The sequence below is a fragment of the Phyllostomus discolor genome, chromosome 8 (genome assembly GCF_004126475.2).
Source record: "Phyllostomus discolor isolate MPI-MPIP mPhyDis1 chromosome 8, mPhyDis1.pri.v3, whole genome shotgun sequence".
NCBI lineage: Eukaryota > Metazoa > Chordata > Mammalia > Chiroptera > Phyllostomidae > Phyllostomus > Phyllostomus discolor.
The window spans coordinates 39,183,516-39,201,048 of record NC_040910.2 but is presented as its reverse complement, the minus strand read 5'-3'; the positions used below and the strand labels follow the sequence as shown (position 1 = coordinate 39,201,048).

General features: G+C 55.1%; 1 protein-coding gene and 1 pseudogene across 9 annotated transcripts in view; one reads left to right on the top strand and one right to left on the bottom strand.

The window, feature by feature from the left end:
• PIP5K1C (phosphatidylinositol-4-phosphate 5-kinase type 1 gamma) overlaps nucleotides 1-17,533 on the top strand; it is a 56,614-nt gene that overhangs the window by 12,469 nt on the left and 26,612 nt on the right. For all 9 annotated transcript variants that reach the window (XR_004904986.1, XR_004904985.1, XM_036034312.1 and 6 more), the window contains exon 2: nucleotides 17,144-17,175. Coding sequence is in view for 7 of the 9 variants with exons in the window: in XM_036034312.1 (XP_035890205.1) it covers nucleotides 17,144-17,175 (32 nt within the window). In the remaining 2 variants the exon portion in view is untranslated. The remainder of the gene's footprint in view (nucleotides 1-17,143; nucleotides 17,176-17,533) is intronic.
• LOC114502496 lies at nucleotides 14,108-14,830 on the bottom strand (annotated as a pseudogene).

Genomic DNA, 17,533 nt, shown 5'->3' with positions numbered 1-17,533 from the left:
CTGTGTCTCATGCAGTGGGCGTGTCTTAAACTACACGCAGTCACAAGTTTGCTGTGAAAAAGCGGCAGCTGGACCCGCGTGCAGTGGGACATGGGTGTTTCTGTCCCTCCCGCTCTGTCTCTGCAGAGACAATGCCCATCATTCCAGGCGTTTCTTCCGTGCCCGTACCTGCCCATCTTTGCCTGTATTATTCTTTTTTACATATTTTATTTCGAAAACATTCAAGCCTGCAGGGAAAGTTACAAGATTGTGAAGGTGAGCACCTACACACCCTTCACTGAGGTGCCCCAGCCGCTCCCGGCCGCCTCATTGCACTGTCCGTGTGTGCGCTGCCCTGCTGGCCGAGGAGAGTCGGACGTGATGCCCCGTCCCTGTGTGAGTGCGGCTGGCGTCACTCGCAGCTCTGTTCTGTGATGTTGCCACAGGCACCGAACCGCTGCCGCTGAGGAAATGCAGGGCTTAGATTCCTGCACGGCTGTGGTCACACAGTTCTCAGCTGATCAATAAGTAGCCTTGTGTTGTGTGTGTTTCTGTTTAAAGACACCGTATTTAGCATGCATCGTTGCTTCATTTTAACACCGCGCTCCCAGCCCTGTCGCTCACGCCTGAGACAAGCCCCTGTGACACGTGTCTGTTCTGTAAGACACGGCTTAGGAATCCTGGACAGCGCTTCGGTTCTGTGCTAGAGAGACATTTTAAACAGCAAAATCACCAAAAGAAAGCACAAAAATACAAAAGCAGTGGCACTGCCTAGACCGTGAAAAGGACACATATTTCTACTGCAAGAGCCGAGACAAGAAGGCAGAGCGTCGCCTGGCTGAACCCCAGCTGAGCACATGTGGGGGCGACACGGAGTTTTCACTGCCTGCCTGTGTCTGTGAGTGCAGGGGGAAGCCCATGGGGGTTGATGTGGGCTCACAAGTAAATTTTAGCCAGAAGGTGAGTTGCAGCTGTGGAATTGGTGAATAATGGGTATCATCTGTGTCACTTAACAAGCAAAGGTATTCTGGCTTAGTGCGGGGCCGAGCAGGGAATGGAACATGGGTGTGGGAGTCACCGTCTGAGCAGTCGGTCCGGAGCGGAGTCGTTCTGAGCTGGAACGGTTTGTTCCCTCCCTAGGATTCAGTCCAGGGTCACACAGCACTTGGAGACCTGGGGGCAGTGGGGCCGCCCGAGGACCTGTGACTGGGCAGGCTTCCCTCCTGGTCTGACAAGTCCTCTGCGGACCTGGTCCCCACTGCCCAAACCCTTCCACCTGAGGACCCACTGAGAATGACCCACCCTGCCCACCTCATCTGCCCTCCGCCTTGCACACCTGCGGACCTCTGCTCTCTCCTCCAGGAAGCGCACCGAGTTCCCCCAACAAGCTTGCCCTGCCTAGCCTTTCCCCCGGTCTCATGGAACCGTGCGTGGTGCTGGTTGTCCACCAGCCTTGGGCCCTGGACTTTGACAGCAGGGCTGTGCTGGGCACAGACAGGTATTCGGCCGTGTTTGTAGCGTGAGTGGTGAATGTTCTGGAACCGTCTTTCTGTTTTTCTTGAACACCGGGACTTTGGAAAATTGTCCAGCTAGCAGCTTAAAAGCCTGCAGTCCTTCCCCCACCGCACGTCCTCTGCAAGGCTTCCTGTTTACCACTCTGGAAGCGCTCGTTCTGTGCAGGGAGATCAGGGGAGGGTGCGGAGCAGAGCAGGCAGGAGGAGTCGGGGCAGATCCCCGTGTGGAGGAGGAAGGGCAGGGTGGGCTGCTGTCAGGGCTCTGCCCCTCGGGGATGGCCCCTTACTCCATCGGTTCTCAGCCGCTTAGCCGCATCCTCCCTCCCGCCACACCCTTTGCTGTTTCCCGGAGTGTGTCCTGTTCTGTCACCACAGGGCCCTTGCATGTGTGGGGGGGCTGCCCTCCCACTTAGAATTCAGCACTTGCTTGTGATTTTTCTTTCCCTTCCTGTGGAAAGATGTCACGTGTTCAGGACAAAATGCAGGCCCGGCCCCACCCCCAGGCACGTCGGTCGCCAGCTTCTCTGTCCCCTGGTGAGGCGCTTGGCCACGCACCAGTGCCCTGGTCACACACCTCCTCCCATGGTCTCAGTAAAATACATTTCACTCTGCACTTTGACTTCTTTTCTAAACACTTTCTTGGGGTAATAGCTTTATTGAGATACGATTCAAATGCCACACGGTCTACCTAAAGTGTATAACTCATTGGTTCTTACTGCTTTCATAGCGCCGTGCATCCATCACCACAGTCAGTTCTGAGGCACTCTCACCCACTGTGCCGGAAGCCTGTCCCAGTTAGCAGCGCTCCCCAAGTTCCCTCCCACTGCATACTTCCTGTCTCTGTGAGTCTGACTCCTCTGGGGTTCCTCTATGAGTGGAGTGCACACTGTTTGGACTTTTATGACTGGCTTATTTCATTCAGCACCCCCAGAAGAAGCCACGCCCATCAGCAGTCACACTAGTCACTTCCCATCCCCCTCCCCAGCTCCCGACAACCACTAAACATCTCTGTCTCTGTGGATTTGCCTGTTCACACGTCATGTAAATGGAATCACTGTGTGACTTTTGTGTCTGGCTTTTCTCACTGTGAGTCATGCTTTCAAGGTTCATCGATGTTGTAGTGAGTGTCAGGTCTTCATTCTTTTTCAGGGCTGCGTAATATTCTTGTGTGTGTGTGTGTGTGTGTGTGTGTGTGTGTGTACACACTGTGTTTATCTACTTACCAGTCGATGAACACATGGGTGTTTCCAGCCTTTGGCTGCTTGTGTACCTGCTTATATGGCTTTTTTGTGTGGTTGTGTGTTTCTATTTCTGCTGGGTGGATGCCTTGGAGTAGAATTCTGGTTCACATGGAAACTCTGTGTTTACATTTTGAGGAACTATCAGACTGTTTTCTTTCTTTCTTTTTTAAAGATTTTATTTATTTACTTTTAGAGAGATGAGAAGGAAGGGAGAGAAAAACGCAGGGAAATATCAGTGTGTGAGAGAAGCATCAATCAGTTGCTTCTCACACACCCCTTCCTGAGGACCTGGCCTACAATCCAGGCCTGTGCCCTGACTGGGAATCGAACTGGCGACCTTTCAGTGTGCAGGCCAGTGCTCAGTCCACTGAGCCACACCAGTCAGGGCCCACCAGACTGTTTTCTCTGGTGACCACACCATTGTACCACCAGCTGTGCACAAGGGCTTTGATTTTTCCACATCCTCACTATACTCGTTTTGTCCATCTTTTTTGTTTTTAAGAATTTATTTATTTATTTATTTATTTTTAGGGAGAGGGGGAGAGAAGGAGAAAGAGAGGGAGAGAAACATCAATGTGTGGTTGCCCTTCACATGGCCCCAACTGGGGACCTGGCCCTCAGCCCAGCATGTGCCCTGAATGGTAATCGAACCAGCGACCCTTTGTTTCGCAGCCCACACTCAGTCCACTGAGTCACATCAACCAGGTGGTGTTTGTCCATCTCTTTTATTCTAGCCGTCCTGGCAGGTGTGAAGTAGTCTCTCTGTGGTTGTGATTTGCATTTCCCTGATGGTAATGATGCTGAACATCTTTTCATGGGCTTCTTGGCCATCTGTGAATCCTCTTTGGAGAAATATCTGTTCAGAATCTTTGGTTGCTTTTCAATTGGGGTTATATTTCTTTTTGCTATTGAATTGTAAGCATTCTTCATACATCCTAGATACAAGTCCCTTACCAGAGATGTGATTTGCAGTATCCTCTCCCCTTGCGTGGGCTGTCTGCTTATTTCCTTGGTGGTGTTCTTTGATGCACAGGTATTTCCAGTTTGACGGGGTCCCCGTTATCTCATTTTTTTCTGTTTTCTGTGCTTTCCTTGTCACATCTAAGAAACCACTGCTGGCTCTGAGGTCATAAAGATGTACCTCTGTTTTCTTCTGAGAGTCTTCTGGTTTCAGCTCTTAAATTCATTTAGATTTATTCTGTGTTTTTAAAACGATTTTGTTTATTTATTTTTAAAGAGAGAGGAAGGGAAGGAGAAAGAAGGAGAGAAACATCAATGTATGGTTGCCTCTTACACACCGCTACTGTGGACCCAGCCTGCAACCCAGGCATGTTCCCTGACTGGGAATCAAACCAGCGACCTTTTGGTTCTCAGCTTGCACTCAATCCACTGAGCTGCACCAGCCAGGGCTATTTTATGTATTTCTTTAAATTGCATTAGTTAATAACATATACATTTCAGGTACACAATGTTATTATTTAATGGTGGTATTACTATAGCATGCTCACCATAGAAAGTCTACTTTCCATGTGATGTGCTTTGGGTTAATGTTGTGTGTGGCATGAGGTGGGGCCCAGCTTCGTTCCCTGTGTGTGGAGATCTGGGCATCCCCACACCACTTGTGGAGAAGATTTTCTTCCTCTCTGTGTTGTTTTGGCACCTTGCTGCAATCAGTTGATTGTAAATGTGCGGGGTTAGTTCTGGACTCTAAGTTGACCTATTCTGGGCTGTTTTGCCAATCCGTGTGCTTGTCTTTGTGCCAGCACCGTGCCATCTTAGTGACTGCAGCTTTGTCGTAAGTTTGAAATGTGGAAGTGTGCGTCTTCCAATTCTGTTCTGCATTTTATCTTTTAATGTGTAAGTCTGGCCTGGCTCTTGGTCTCTGTCAACGCAGCTTAGAGCTGCCACAGCCTTTAAAACACCCGTGTAATGTTCCCCTTGTGTGCATGCTAGCCCTCCACTTAGTTTGCTCGTCGGCTCTTCATGGAGCACCTGCCGAGCGCCGGGCCCAGCGGGAAGCGCGGAGGTGGTGGGCCTGGAAGGAGCACGGGCAGCGGCTGCATAGGGGTCTGTCAGCACCAGGTGGTCCAGGCCTTGCCCTGTGGACACAGATGAGGAGCAGATGGAGAGATGTCCAGGTGGATGACACCATGTTGAAATGTCAGGCTGTAGCAATTGCTGCAAAGCAAATTGCCCCCAAACTTGGTGGCTTTAAATAAGAATAAACATGTATTATCTCACAGTTTCTGTGGTTCAGAAATCCAGGGGTGGCTGAGCTGGATGGTTCTGGGTTGGGGTCTCCCACAAGGTCGCAGGCAAGCTGGTGGCTGGGGCTGCCCCACCCGAAGGCCTGGCTGGGGCTTCCTCCCATGGCTGTCAGGGGCGGCCTCAGCTCCTGGGGGCACTGAGTGTGCTCCTGGCGTGGCAGCTTCTCCCCAGTGAGTAGTCCAAGAGCAAGGTGAACGTGGCGGCGTCTTTTATGACCCTGTGTCAGGAGGCACACGCTCTCACTTTGGCCATGTTCTGTGGGTCACACCCACCAGCCATTGCAGCAGGATGCGGATGCCAGGGGCCACCACAATGGACAGCTCATTCGGCCCCAGAGCCTCCCTTTCTCATCCGTGCAGTTGGGTGGCTGTGCCCTGGCCTCACGGGCAGACTGAGGCAGAAGCCACGAAGTTACTGCGTGCCTGGCGCAGGAGAACCCTCAAGGTGCAGGAGCTCCTGCAATAACCCCGGGGCCCAGACTGGTGTCCGGTCCTGGTTCCAGCCCAGCTCAGGCCACCAGCTCTCTGGGAGACTTTGAGCAAGCCCTGCCCCCTCGGCCTGGGGGTGCAACAGAGCCAGCTTGGCTCCTAAGGTTCCTGAAACTCTGCCGGCCGTCCCTGCTGGGAAATGGGGCCTGGGACCGGAATGCAGAGGGAGTGCCTGCCCCAGGCTCCCACTGACCTGTAGTCTGACTGGTGGGCGTCCACCCTGTGAAACACGAGAGCCAGGCCCAGGGGCCCTCCAGCTGAGTGGCCCCTGTGGCCCTCAGCATTCTGGAATACAGGTGCAGTGTCTGCGGCCCAGCTGGGCTGCTGGAGAGTAAAAATATATCTGGGAGGAAAACTGGGCCAGAAACCTCTCACGCGGACCCTGGGATAGCATGTGATCCTGGCCAGGCATCTGCGGGGGGAGCTGCCTTCTGGGGGAGCCCTTTCCCTGGCATCCCTGTCCGGCTGTCCTGGGACTTGGCTCCAGGCTGCTGGCCCTTCCCCAGTGGCGATGTGCAGTTGCATATCTGCCACTGGGACTCAGTGTCCCCTTGGGGAGCCCCTGTTCCCCACAGCCAGGCAGAGTGGTGTTAGCTCCTGGCATGGGGGGACCCAGGCCTAGCAGCCAGAGCTGCACATGCCCCACCTGTGACCCGTGAAGCCTTGCCCTGGACTTTGTGGGGGGTGCTCAGGCATCTGCCTGGGGGAGACGGTCAGCAGGGAGGGCAGCAGCTGTAAGAGTGCTCGGGAGCGCCCAGGTCCAGCCAGGCTTGCAGCCCATCACCTCTGACTTCTCCACTCATGCACTTAGGCAAGCTTCTATGTGAAGTGCCAGCTGATCTCTGTCACATCTGTTTAATTCTGCCATTGTGGAGATTTGTACATCAGTGGGCATGGCTGTGTTCTAATAAAACTTTATTTATAAAAATAGGTGGTGGGTGGGTATGGTCCACAGGGAGGTTTGCTGGCCCGAGTTGAGTTAACAGACATCCCCCAACACATACCATGTTCTTCAGGCAGTGCGAGTTGGGTTTCCTTCAACACAAAACATCCTCATACCTCTTCTCTGAGTTTTTCCCCTCTGAGAAGAAAGGAGACAGGCACTGCTTGGGATGGGACAGGGCAGGCTGGAGGCACCAAGGGCTGTGGTCTTGCTGTGCGTTCTGCTCTTGGTCGAACGTCCAGCTCCAGGGAGTGTGTGCAGGATGAGTGGGTGAGTGCTTCCCCTGAGGCTCCTAATGGTGCTCACGCACGGCCTCCTCCATGCAGCCCTCCAGGTTCCTTGCTTGGGGAATACTCACTGAGGTCTGCTCTGGGCCCAGCACTGGGCTGGTGCAGAGTCACTGAAGGGGACAAGGAGAGAAGGCCTTCCCTGTGGAGCTCCACTGAGGGCAGGATGTCAGTGGGGAGTGTCAGAGGGAGAGGCCAGGGCGGCCAGGAGAGGGTCACACCCTAGGTCCAAGGACAGCACGGGAAGCATTCACCGGGTAAAGGGGCAGTGGGGAGGAAGGGGTGCAGTCAGCAGCAGGGCCCAGGGCCTAGGGGTGCAAGGGAACCTGGGCAGTGGAGGGCCTGAGGGAAGAGCCCCGAGGGGGTGCCAGGCTGGAGGGGCAGGCGGGGGCCAGGCTGGGCTGTGGGGCAAGGGGAGTGAGGAGGTTGGGAGTGCCTGGGGGTAGTCAGAGGTAGGCGGTGACACCTGGGAGTGGCCGGGTGGGGGCCAGGACCGTGTGCCTGGGGCTCTAGTGTGAGGGGCTCTAGTGTGAACGTATGCAGGCTCCCCTCACCCCAGCGTCCAGAACTGTAGAAGAAGACCAGTCTCCCTGGCTGTGATGCTGTGGGTAGCGCTGGGCAGTGTTCACTGTGTGGCAGGGGCTCTGTGGAAGGTCACACAGGCCCAGAGAGAGCACACAGCTGGGCACGTCTGTACCCAGGATGGAGCAAAAGTTGATCAACAAACTTTAGTAAACTAGCAGCTCTTTGTGCTGAGCCAGTGCTGAGCCCACTAGGGACTCTGTCCTTGAGCCCAGTTGAGACCGGGACAGGTGACCAGGTGGCTGCAGAATGTTGGGCCAGGTGCCTGGAAGCACATTGGGGAGCAGCAGCCCCACCTGGAATATCAGGGTGACCTCTGAAGTGCTTCTTGAGGGAGAGGCTGGTTGCTTGTTCCAACAGGCCAGCTGGGGCTGTAGGGACCCAGGATGTCTGTGTGGTGGTGGGGGGAGGGGGCGGTGTTTGCTAATCTCCGACTTAAAGGATAGAAAAGGATCTGACTAACCCACATAGTTGTATGTTGGTGTCTTTTATATTATTCTGTGCTTTTCTGGGTATTTAAAATCTTTTCAATAAGATTTTATTTATTTTAGAGAGATAGGAAGGGAGGGAGAGAGAAACATCAGTTTCGCCTGCCCCCAACTGGGGACCCTGCTGCAACCCTGACCACGCCCTGGCCGGCTTCTCTCCAGCCTTGAGCTCACCCGGGCCCCTAAGCCGCACTCTCCCCAGCCATAGAGTGGGTCCACAGGCTGTTACCCCTGGGGGTTTCGGGAGGGTTGGAGACACAACTGGTGGGCACGAGGCTGTGTGGGGAACGTGCATGTGTTGTAGCTTTTTTAAAAAATTGATTATTGTTTTCTATGACGGCGTCCCAGTTTCCCCCATTGCTCTCTCCTGCCCCACCGCCTCCACAGCCGAGTGCCACCCACTGTCCAGGTCAGCAGGTCCTTTATACCTGTTCCCTGACTGGACTCTTCCCCTTCTTTCTCCCCTTCCCCCCCACCCCCCACCCCAGGTCGCTGTCAGCCTGTTCCTTGTTTCCTTGCCTCTGGTTCTATTTTGCTCATTTGTTTCGTTCATCAGGTTCCTCTTACAGGTGAGATCATATGGTGTTTGTCTTCCACCGCCTGGCTTATTTCACTTAGCATAATGCTCTCCAGTTCCATCCATGCTGTCGGGAAAGATAGCTTTTTATTACAGGAAACTTGGAACAGAAGAGAAAACTAGACAGGATAACACAATTGAATGTATTTTTATCATGAAACATTGTAAATACCCAGAGACTAGTATAAGGAACCCCCCCACACTTCCTGTCCCCGTCCGTTCTCATGTTGCTGCGGGAGCGTCAGGGTCCTCCCTCGGCACTGCTGGCGTCATGCTGGGTCGCCCTTTGCTCTGGCGGGGCCACTCAGGGCACCGCGGGGGGTGCTGAGCAGCATCCCTGGCCCCCCCCCCCCCATGCCAGGAGCACTCCCAGTTGTGACAACCACAGGTGTCCCCAGACACCACCCAGAGTCCCCGGGGGGCAGACACCACAGTCGAGAACCCTACAGATCACTCGCCCCCACCAGGTCTCCTCCGACCCCTCTCAGAAGATGTTTGCTGACCTCTGACCTAAACAGTAAACAAAAAAAGGTCTAACCTACATAATGTTATATTGGTGTCTTTTATATTATTCTATGCTTTTCTAAGTGTTTAAAATATTTTTTTTAAATTTTATTTATTTATTTTAGAGAGATGGGAAGGGAGGGAGAGGGAGAGAAACATCGACATGCGAGATAACATCAACCGGGTTGCCTCTCGCTGGCCCCTGACTGGGGACCCTGCCCGCAACCCAGGCATGTGCCCTGACTGAGAATCAAACCAGTGACCTTTCAGTTTGCAGGCTGGAGTTAAATCCCCTGAGCCACACCAGCCAGGGCTAAAATATTTTTATTAAACTAATGTTACATCTAGACAAATAGCTAGTCCCCTCCATACATTTTAGCCCCGGAAGAGGTCCCAGCACCTAGGCAATATTCTCTGAGTTTAGAATAAATGAATGACTGTACTGTGGTCTGGAAAGGTCTTTCTAGGAAGTGGCATGAGTATCTGAGACCCGAGCGGCAAAGGACAGGATTGATCTGTGTGAAGATGCGGGGCAGCGTGTTCCAGACAGCGCACGTGGGTGTGCAGAGGCCTATGGCGGGGCTGTGAGGAGCCAGTGGCACAGCCTGGTACGCTGGTGCTCTGGTGGCACCCACCACTCCCCGTGGGACCCCTCACATAAGAACGTGTTTCTCCAAAGCTTGAAAACACCTTGCATCAAAGATCACAATTTACCTTTTACCTGGAGGGAAACGATTTTATTAATAAAATTTCCAACTGCATTGAGAAGTTGAAAGAATTGAAAAATGGAAACTCACTACTTACCACCTGAACCTACAGTTGGCATTTGCTGTTTACTTCATCCCTCACCTTCCTCTTCCCCTTCCCTCCCCCGCTCTATCCCTCCCTCTTTCCAGCTGGTATTCCGGATGCACCTCGGGACTGCAGGCATCAGCACACTCCACCTGGAAGCACCTCGGTGTGTGTATCATTAACTGCAGTTCGATGTATTTCAACGTGTTTTCTCAACGTTAACTACTCTGATCAGCTATTAACTCTAGAATTCTCCGCCTTTCCCGACCTAACAGTGGTGGTAGAAGTATGAGATACTGAAGAACGTGGAAGTTCTTTATTTCTGCCATGGTGTCCTGTTGACCCCCAGGTTCACACCTATTCAGTGTCACACCAGGTACGAACCTGGCGAGGAAGGATGAGCAGTTGGGGCCTCAGTACCTGTGCCTTAATGGGAGAGGGCGCCTGCGTTTCACAGATAAAAATTAACCCAGCACCAAAGCAGGAAGGCAGCCTGCGAAGAGCAGGGGTTGGTGCAAAGGGCAGCAGCACCCGCATTCCCCCTCTTCTCGCACGCTTGCACGGCAACGTGGGGGACGTTGCCCGCCACCTGCACCCCATTTCTTTCTAATGATTCATCAGTTGGTTCTCTTGGGTTTTCAAAAATTTTTGTATTTTTGTATTTTTTCTTTGCAATCTTCATTCCTTTTCTTCTTTCTTGCCCTATTGCGTTGGTGAGTGCGCCCCACTCTGCAGTGGAAGCTCCCGGCCACTCCTCTTGTCCCGTGGCTGATACTAATTTGTGTGCCATGAGGTTTTGCTTTGTGCTTGTTTTTAAGTAAAGGCATTCATCTTCCTTCAACCCTTGCTTTTTTTTTCTTTCTCCATTTTCTTAATAATTTTTTGAACATAAATTCATGTTGAATTTTGTTGATTGCTTTTCTGGATCCTGAGATGTGATCTCTGGGTTTTCACCTTTGGGTTACTTCCTAAATTCTCCCCACACCGTTTCTCCTGTCTGTAAAATGCGGTAGTGAGATGAGATCACTAAGTCAGGTGGTTTCTGGCTCCTTGTGCTGCCTCGGTGCCACCTCCCGTGGCTGTCCTGCGGCTCTGCTCCTGTGCCCGCAGGCTGGCCAGGCCTCTCCAGCCAATCAGGGAGGTGGGCCTGTGGCTGGCTCCTGGGGCAGCTTCCTGCTCAGCAGGGTGCAGATTCCATTGCAGGCGGTTGGCGCTATGGACCGTGGCTCCACCCTGGGGGCCGCAGTCCCTGCACAGATCCGACACATCTCCCATCCCCTCCCACCCCTTTCCAGGGGCAGCTCTTCCTCCCAGCTCCCAGGGAACTCTGACGGTGTCTGTCAGCAGATGGCAAAGTAGACCTGGTCTGCCTGTCACGGGGCACACACAACACCAGTGCCACGTGGTCCCAAGTTCCGGGAAGACTGAGGAAGCTGGGAGGTGGGGAGAGGGACCTTGGAGGGACTGTTTGGGGTGAGGTGGTTGAGGGACAGCCCCTCTCAGGGGGTGACACTCGAGCCAGCTCTTAGATGGAGCAGGGGAGCAAAGCAAGCCCTGCCAGGGTCTGGGAGGGGTGGGTCAGGTGTGGAGGAATGGCACACACAAAGGTCTGGAGGCAGGACTGGGCTTGGTGTGTTGGAGGAACAGCGACAGCAAGGAGCCCTGTGTGGCTGGAGCAGAATGAGGAGGGGAGAGGGAGAGGGTGGGGGTTCAGGGGGGCAGGCGACACAGTCTGTGTAGGATTTCTTGGTGTAAGTGGACATGATGTCTGCTCCCTGGGACCTTAGTAGGGCTGTGTGAGACCCTGTCGCAGGACAGGGCATGGTGGGTTCCCCTTCTGGTCACTCTGCCTGTGCCCACCCCTGCCAGTCTCACCTGCCCCCCCCCCCCCCCCCCGCTGACTCCTGCACATCCTCATTCTGGGCCCTGCAGTCATCTCTGCTCGAAGCACCGCCCCCCCCCCTGTGGTGACTGCTCCTTCCTGACCCACGGAGTGGGGCCTTCCACGCTCAGAGCTGAGGCAGCTGGTCTCCCGTCCTCGCCCTTGAGAAGCCGCCTGGACCGGGCCACCACCCTGGGGCGGGGCTGTGCCCGTTAAGGTCTTGAGCAAGAAGGCTCAACTCCGTGCCGTCTTGGTGCACCCCCGTGTCCTGGTGCCCAGCAGATGCTCAGGGCAGTGGGCGGGCCGCTGCCTCCCTGAGGGTGGGGGCCGGGCACCAGCTTCCACCCCCCGCTCAACTGTGTCTCACTGGGGGTCGGACAGGCAGAGCCCCAGTCCCATCAGCCCGGCTTATGTTTTCTGTTTCTTCGCTAAATTTTAATTTCTTCCGTCTTTTCCACCTTCCCTCCCTTCCTTCCTTCCTTTTTTCCCCCTTTTTCTTTTCTTTTCTTTTTTTTTTTTTTGGTCAGGTTACTCCTCTCCTTCCACCTTCTTTCTTTTGGTCTGATCGCTGAGTCCGCATTGGCCCTGCCCTCAGGCTGGTGCCAGTTGAGTCACTGATTCATTCTTCATTCAGTCAGTCATATCCATGGTTTCCTGAGTGTCTCCTGTGGGCCGGCTTTTGTTCTAGGCCCATGGGATACAGCAGCGTAGGGGTAAAAAGCCCATGCAAAAGCTCTGAAGAAGGACCAAGCCTGGTGTGTTGAATGAACAGGGAGGAGGCCCATGTGGCTGGAGCAGAGTGAGGGAGGAGCGGGCAGGCTGAGAAGAGCTTTGTGGGTCTGGGGAGGACTTCGATTCTCACGCCAGGGAGCCCAGGACGGCTGTGGGCAGAGCAGAGACCGGACCTGACTCAGGTGCTCACCGGCGCCCTCTGGTGGTTGCTGTGAGAACAGACCGGGGGTCAAGGGCTGAGGCGAGTCTGCTGGTCCAGTGGGGGCGATGATGGGGTTGAGAGGAATGGGGAGCAGTGGCACATTCTGGACAGACTAAAGGTAGAGCCTAGTGCTGAAGGACATATGTTAAGGTCCCCTCTCAGGGCCCTAGGGGCCCACAGTCCTTTGGCAGCGTTCTCTGCCTTGGTTCCACATCAAACAAATGTGGAGAAGTAGCTCCTGCTGAGGCTTGTGTGTATGCAGAGGGGAGAGGACTGTGTCTGTTCCTCCATCTCCCTTTTGACAGAGCCCCCCATCTGTCAAAAGCCAGTGAGCACTCAGGGCGTCTGCTAATGGCAGGACCAGACCGCAGGCTGCAAGGCTGTGCCCCCAAGCAGGGGTCACAGGTCTTGGCCTGGAGACAGGGCTGGGAGGGGGGTGCCCTCCCAACTCTCCAGGTCAGGCTCTTCCCCTCCTCCAGGCTAGTTTTAAAAATTAATTTCTTTGAAAAAATGGGGTGGCTCCTTCAGAAGATGATTGGTCCCGTCTTGGGCTGGGAGGAGCCCCACATCTGGTGTGGTCTCTGCCACCCCCGCCTGGCCCAGCTAGTGTGGGGGGGGCGCCTCCTGCAGCCGCGTGCCCCTGCGCCACAGATGCACCCCAGGGCTGCTGCCCTTTTCTGAAGACACGTGGAGGCTGAGTGGCAGGGTCACCGCCCTCACAGGCACCATGCTGTGCTGGGGCAGATGATGAGGTTAAAAAAGGAATTTCAGAGCGCCAGTGGGGGCATGCAGGTGGCAAAACCGGGGAATGTAGCCTGAGTGACAGATGGGGGTGACTAGGGTGACCGCTCTGAGAGGAGGCTGGACTGAGACTGGAAGGCTGGGGGCGGCCTCAGAAGATCGGGGGAGGGTGTTTTGGGCAGAGGGAATGGCACGTGCCAAGGCCCTGAGGGGAGTGTGCATATCTGTTCCCTGCACCAGCCCCACAGGCCCACAAGAGTGCTGATGCCTTGGGTTAGTGGGGAGCAGACGGACGTAGGAGGTGTGGTTTGTGGAGGAGGCCGGGACCTCGGCGTTGGCCCTGCTCTGGCAGCAGCCCTGGGATGAAGGGCCTGAAGCTGTAGAAGACTCAGGTGGTCACTGCTGGGTAGGCTGTGGGCCCAGGGGCCCCCAGACATGGTCTAGAATGTTCTGTCCTGGTCCAACACTGGCTTCCTGCCTTCTCTCCCCTTCCTTCCCCACACCCCAATGCAAAACCATGAATTGTTCTGCTGTTGGGTGGCCAATGAAAATATTATGTCAGCTTTCCAGTACCTTCTGGCCCCCACTTGCCACCGGCTGGGCCTTGGGATGTGCCAAAGCCCAGATTCATCCCTGGGGCCAGGATGCCAGGGCAGGGAGCCTCAGATGTCTGTCAGTGGGCACCCAGGGTCTAGCGAGATCCCCACGTGGCTGGTGTGTCCTGGTCCAGCTGCCCCTCCTGGTGCCCTGAGTGGTGACTCTGTCTGTTAGCTGTGTCCTGCAAACCAGAGTCCCCTCTGGTGGGCCCTGCAACCGTGACCTTAGCCTCAGCCAGCTGCCCCCCACCCAGCCTCAGTTTCCCCATTCGGATCCTGGCCTGTAGGGGATTTTTTTTTTTTTATCTTTCGAGCTTTTATTTAAGGGCAGTGATCCAGGATGCACTTTAGATCTTGTTGAAAGCGGCCACATCCACGGACTGCACACAGTTGTCATAAGCAGCGGTCTGCTCCCCCAGCACGTCTGTTCCAACCTGACCATCTCCCGCTGCGCGCTGTTTGAAGTCTCTAATCCATACCCCACTGGAACCCGTTTAGAAGGACCCCAGACCAAGCTGTCTGCTTGAATGCTCCTGACACGTTCCTCCAATTCTGCCACATCCGTCTCTTCGTCCCAAGGTTTCACATCCAGGAAGATGGAAGACTTGGCAACCAGTGTGGGGTTTTGGCTTTCTTTGACTCATACTGTGCAAGACGTTCTTCTCTTAGCCTTTTTGCATCGTCACTTTCCTCCTCCTCATCAGATCCAAAGAGATCAGTCTCGTCGTCATCTTCACTGTCTGTAGCTCCACGTCCTGCGGCATCTTCCATGTTAGCAGGGCCATACTCGCCCAGAGCGTTCTTCACTCCAGGCAGGCCGGCTCAGACCATCCATCCCCCAGGCGTCTCAGCACCTGGTTCCCGCGCAGGTGGGAACTCGGGCTGGTAGCTGGGGTGGCGGTCAAGGCTGAAAGAGGACATGAGCGCCCACCCCTGCTGGCCTGGTTGTGCCTGTGGCTGTGTTGTCTTGGGTCTGTTTCATATGTGAATATTTAAGTCCTCACCTGAGGACATGCATATTGATTTTAGGGAGAGGAAAAGGGAGGGAGGGAGGAGGGAAACATCAGTGTGAGAGAAAAACACTGATTAGTTGCCTCCCGTACATGCCCAGATGAGGGATGGAACCTGAAACCCAAGCATGTGCTCTGACTGGGAATTGAACCCATGACCTGTTCCCGGGATGATGCTTCAGTCAAGCATACTGAGCCATACTGGCCAGGTCTTATATATTTTTTTGTTGAGAGATCATGCATATACCATACAAGTCACACTTTAAGCATCTAGTTCAGCATTTTTCGTATCTTCAGAGTGTTGTGCAACTGTCAGTTATTGGAACAGAGAGCTCCCTCCTCTGTGGGATGAGATTGACCCCGACCCCTCACCGGGGTCTGCCTCTCTCCGGGGACCCCTTGGGTTCCCTCTGGCCCTCGCCCCTCGTGGCGGCTTGTCCACTCTCCGAGTTCCAGCCCTGTCTACAGCCTGATGACATCTGCAGTCCTGTCCCCAGCCAGGGCTCCCCTGCACTCCAGACACCCTGGGTTCCAGCGGCCCCAGACATCTCCCTCTGGGGGCCTCATGGGGGCCTCACAGTCAGCCCAGTCCCAATACGCCTGACCGTGCCCCCAAACCTGCTCCTGCCCATTCCCCACCTCAGCTGGCCGCTCCTTCCTGCTGTTACTTGCGCCAGCCATAATCCTTAGTCATTTCTCACTCCTTGCTCTTCTTCACTCCATCTCCAGTGAGCACAGCCTGTCCTAACTTTAGATCTTTCCAGAATCCACCCATTTCTCCCCACCCCTAAACCCCCAACTCGGTCCACCTCATTAACCCTACTTAGACCAGGCAGGCCTCTTGCCCAGCCAGGTCCCAGGCACCTGCCCTCACTGCCCCCACCCCCACAGTCTGTCATCCCTGCAGAAGCCACCAGAGGGCTCCTGTGAGCACCTCTGTCAGGGCCGAGTCCACCCTCTGCCCACCCTCAGCCCCTCCAGGACTGCTGAGATCTCTCTTGCTAATCTGCACCCAACTTGTTCTTCTCACACTCACTCCACTGTTCAGGCCCTTCTGTGCCACCCCCCACCCCATTCCTTTTGAGCCCTTGAGGGCAGGGCCAGGTCTGTTAGGGTCATCACTTGCTTCCCTGCAAGTTGACTCCTCGTGAATGAGTTTCTTGTTGCAGCTGAAACATCACTGCAAAGTTGGCTTAAAACCACACATCTGTTCTCTGACAGTTCTGGGATCAGGAGTCTGACAAGGGTCCCACTGGGCTAAACTGGATGCACAGGACTGGTCCTTCCTAAGGCTCCAGGGAGATCCATTTCCGGCCTTTTCCAGCTTCTAGAGGGGCTGCATCCTTATTTGTGCCCCCTTCCTCCGTCCTCACAGCCAGCACTGCAGCCTCTTCCAGCTTTGACTCTGACCCCCCTGCCTCCCTCTTATGAGGACCCTGTGGTGACACTGGCACCCCAGGGAATCTAGGGTCACCCCATCCCAGCGCCCTTAACTTAGTTCCATCTGCAAAGCCAATTCTGAGATCAGAATGTAGACATCTTTTGGGTGGAAGGGGCAAATCTGCTGACCACCTCATTGAACAGATAATCCTCAGCAGAAGCTACTTCCCCGGTGAGGACACAGACCTAGAGAGGTCAGTGGTGAGCCTGAGGCCTCCTGCTGGGAGCCAGGGCGGAGAGGATGGTCCTGAAAGAGGAAGGTTACCCACCTTCTCACCATGAGCTTCCCTATGTCAGGGCAGCTCTCCTGGGGCTGTGGTGAGAGGGACCAAGCCCTCGGCGGGTTTTCCAGAGCGGACACCCTTCATGGGGCCAGTAGAGCTGGCACCATTGCTCCAGCCTGGGTCCCTGGCCACTGCCTGCTGACCAGCTCCCCTGGGCCCTCCCCGAACACCACCCTCGACCCTCTGGGTCACCTGACTTCTTCGTGACCTAAGTATGTCCTGGCTAAGCCCTGCTCTGCAGCAGAGGAAGATGGCACTTTGTGAATTTGAAGTCACTTTGGGGAAAATGGTGGGTCGGAGTTGGGGGGTGGCCTCCCCCTGCTGCTCCCACCTGGAGGGTGCTGGCACCCAGCCCTGCCATCTCAGCCTGTCTCGTCTGCATGCTCCCATTTTCCATGACAGATTCTTGTGGCCCTCCCTAGGGACACAGGGTGCCCAGTGAGGTGGTGGGTGCCTGTGTGTGAGGGAAGGAGATGCTGGCAGCAGCCCAGACCCCCTTGGATCCCCTGGCATGGCCCGGCGTGGGTTGGTGGGCTGGGCCCTGTGGTTTGCATTCCTTGCTGCCAGTCTGAAGTCTCCCTTCTCTCCCTCAGATTTGACCCAGAAAAAGATGGCCCTGACTGAGGTGAGTGTCCTGTGGGCCCCACCCACCCTGCTCTGCCTCCTCCGGCAGATAGACGAGGAAGCCCCCAGTCCTGCTTGGGTCCTGCTCTGTGGCTTTGGGCAACTCATTGTCCTCCTCTGGGCCCCAGATGATGGCAAGTGTGAGATGGGTGAAAACCCCATCCCCCAGCCAGCATCTGGAGTGTCAGAGAGGGGTGTAGGAGGGGGAGGGAGGAGGCCCAAGGACCCAGCCCTGGGCCAGCGAGGGAGATGGGGAGGGAAGTGGGGCAGGTGCAGTCCCTGAGGGGGAGGGGTCCTGCCAGGAGGGCGGTGTTTCTAGGCACCCCGCCTAGGAGTGGGAAGACCCTAAAATTGGGGCT